Genomic DNA, 3,366 nt, shown 5'->3' on the forward strand with positions numbered 1-3,366 from the left:
CTTCCACATCCTGAGCGTGAGCCAGCAGGAAAATTACCAAAGCGTTTTCCAATTGCTGGCAAGCTGGACAGTTATTGTTTAGGGTTGTTATGGAGATAAAAGGAAAGCTTGGAAAACATAGGATAATGTAGGGGCATCTGTGATCAGGGAGAATGTGTTTTCATTCTAAATGTCTGAAGTTCCTAAAGGGGAGGACAAGTTCCCCTTCAGAAAGAGGATATTATGAGCTTCATCGGAAGAAGTACTGTCACAGGATTATGTTTTGGAGGGACATCTGCGGGGATGATTTCAGGGATAGAAGCATCATCAGACACTTTTGGCAAAAATTTAACACGCCGATCCTTCAGTTTCTGACCTCTTCTGTTTCTTGATAGGTACGCCATGAAGTGTCTAGATAAGAAGCGTATTAAGATGAAGCAGGGGGAGACATTGGCCCTGAATGAACGCATCATGCTGTCTCTTGTCAGCACTGGGGTGAGCTTGGCTACTCTTGTGAGGAATTGGGAGAAGCAGAAAGAATGCCCAAGCTCTGAATCTACATCATACGAGTTTTTGGTGGGCAGAAGGAGAAATCTAAAAACATTCAAGTGACAGTTTGGGGACTTGAAGTCAGAGCTGGCATGGGTGAGGTAGATATTTTGCTGAACCCATCTGTCGTGGAGATGGAAGAAGATGTGTAAAGGAGGTAGTGTTGATTTGTTGATGCTGGGAGTGTAACCTAGCAGCAAAGATGGTATGCAAGTATGCCACAACGTTTATGCCAGAAAGAATAAGAGGTGCCGTGCAGCATGTCTGAAAGTTAGAGGAGAGTACGTGTTGTGTATGGAGTATGCTGAAGAGAGAAAGAAGGGCAGGAAGGATTCTTTGCATGTAAGAAAAACAAGAGGAGAATACCTACAAGTGTTTACAGGATGGGGTTGTGGGAAAGCAAGCAAGGTTACGATGTATTGTGTAGGTATTGGTGCAGGCACACTGCAGAAATTGTGGCATATAGGGTCAAATACAATAGCTAGCACTAGTTTGTGAGGCCGGAAACTGAGTGGTTTATTACACAATTTGTTGTCACAAGATTGTAAGAAGCAAGCGTAAGTGTGTGCAGTTGAATGAGTTGGGTAATAAGTGTGAACACAGGATGTATTAGATTATAGAATGTACGGCAAAGATGCCAGAGGCAAACTGCGTGAGAGTGTGAGCTGAAATGTATCAATATATGGTGTGCGCATGCATGCAGTTTCTTTGTTGTTCTTTTTTCTGTTGTAACTTTGTTCTTTGGATCCCTGCCAGGATTGCCCCTTCATCGTGTGTATGTCATATGCCTTCCAAACACCCGACAAGCTCAGCTTCATCCTGGACCTCATGAATGGTGAGAGCCAGGATCCTGCCTCTAAGAGCCCCTCCTTCTCTGCCATCCTCATGTGCTTTCCTAAAGGACTCCTCCACCCCTGGCTGTGTCTTGTTCCATCACATAGTTCTTTGCTTTCCTCCTTGCAGGGGGTGATCTACATTATCATCTTTCCCAGCATGGGGTCTTCTCGGAGACAGAGATGCGTTTCTATGCAGCAGAGATCATCCTGGGTCTGGAACATATGCACAATCGCTTTGTGGTTTATCGTGACCTCAAGGTGAGAACATCCACCTCTTCTAACCAATCCCATTCCTGTATAATAGACCAGCAGAGCCACCATCACCATGACTGGCTTTATTTCACAAAGGGAGTAGATTGCTGGTATTCAGTGGTGAGGCTTCAATATCTCATTCCTCTCTGCAGATGAAAGGTAGTTTTCTCAGTGCATTTGGATTTCTTCCATCTCCTATCTAGGAGCCAACATGATGTGGCTGAGAGATTTGTGATCAGAGAACACTAAAATCAAGCTCTGATGTCTCCTTTAGAAAATGGATTCTAAAATCTTAATGTTCCCTAGTACCTCACATTCCTTTTCTAAGTATTTTGGAATTATTAAAATATTGACATCCACTCTTTGAATCAGAATCACTGCTTCATATAAAGTAGGATGGGATCGTGTTTTGTTGCTTGTTTTGTATATTATAACTTGATTGTGCTCCTCTGTAAACCTAAATCTATCCACTGTGGGAGCTGAATTCATCATTTGGAAAATGCTTCTTCAGTTCTCCTGCAGAGATTTACCTTTATTTGGTTGATTCCAAAGGGCTGGGAAAGAGGCTCAGGTCACAGCATGAGGGAGGAGAGTTTCAATAGTCTGGCCTTGCTTGCCCTCTTTCATCACCATTTCCACAGCAGCACTCTGGAGTCCAAGAAATAAAAAACCACTTATTTTGTTAAATGGTGCTCTATCCCTACAGCCAGCCAACATCTTGCTAGATGAATTTGGCCATGTCCGCATCTCAGATTTGGGTCTCGCCTGTGACTTCTCCAAGAAGAAGCCTCATGCCAGTGTGTGAGTATCTGAAATAAATCTCCTTTTTTGCCCAGAAACACTAGATACAACTAATTTTATAACAGAAATAAATATGGGAGCATGCTTCCATTCCCAACCCCCTTGATTCCTCAACTTCCTTAGTTATTGTGCCCTTCAGATGCCTTAGATTTAAGTGCCCTTCACTCTCATTAGTGGGTTAGTTAGGGTTAGTTCAAACTGGAACTATCTGGAAAACCTGAAACATTTTGCCTCACTTCCCCAAAATCAATTTATAGATCATACTTAATCTGTAATAGGGAATAATATAATTCCAAGATGCTTCTAGCTGAACCTGTCTATCTTTTATACATGAACTGTGCATAATGCTATGTATATATAAACTAACAACATGGATCAACATATCACAACATTCCAATCTCCTAATTGCATACTTGGAGTCTGCCATTTGCATTTTCTGCTCATAAATGGTCAGGTAAAAGGATATTCTCAGGGCGTTGGTTATTAAAACCTACACAAGTAATTATATATTTTGGTATTGGTATATGAGGAGTTTTTGCAGATTATCCAGTTGAAACCACTTCCATTGAGAATGTATTGAAACACACTCCCACATACCATATTTACAATTTTAAAGTGTGATGCAAGGAGGAATTAGTAATTGCTTCCATTTACAAACCGATAAAAAAAAAGTGCAGTGCAAATCTCTGATGGAAAAGAAGAATAAATTCTCTTTTCTTTTGATACATCCTGCTAAGGATCTTTAGCCTCATGCTCCGCTTCTTTTAATTCTTGGTTTGATCCTCTCTACAGTGGCACACATGGGTACATGGCACCAGAGGTTTTGCAGAAAGGCGTGGCCTATGATAGCAGTGCCGATTGGTTCTCTTTAGGCTGCATGCTCTTCAAGCTTCTGAGGGGGTAAGTGCCGAATAGGCTGAGAAAGTGCAGTATGTGGAAACATAATCAC

At 41.8% G+C, this 3,366-nt stretch overlaps 1 protein-coding gene across 1 annotated transcript; it reads left to right on the forward strand.

Annotated features, from left to right (window-relative positions):
• Window positions 1-374: 374 nt before the first annotated feature.
• LOC107301819 (beta-adrenergic receptor kinase 1-like) lies at window positions 375-3,322 on the forward strand (the record flags this gene model as incomplete). Its single annotated transcript, XM_015830996.1, has 5 exons — window positions 375-474; window positions 1,285-1,363; window positions 1,492-1,622; window positions 2,323-2,417; window positions 3,210-3,322. Coding segments are annotated over 5 exons (517 nt in total), but the record flags the coding sequence as incomplete, so codon positions are not given.
• Window positions 3,323-3,366: the final 44 nt, after the last annotated feature.

This window comes from Protobothrops mucrosquamatus, unplaced genomic scaffold (genome assembly GCF_001527695.2).
Source record: "Protobothrops mucrosquamatus isolate PMUCROS unplaced genomic scaffold, P.Mucros_1.0 scaffold17430, whole genome shotgun sequence".
Taxonomy (NCBI): domain Eukaryota; kingdom Metazoa; phylum Chordata; class Lepidosauria; order Squamata; family Viperidae; genus Protobothrops; species Protobothrops mucrosquamatus.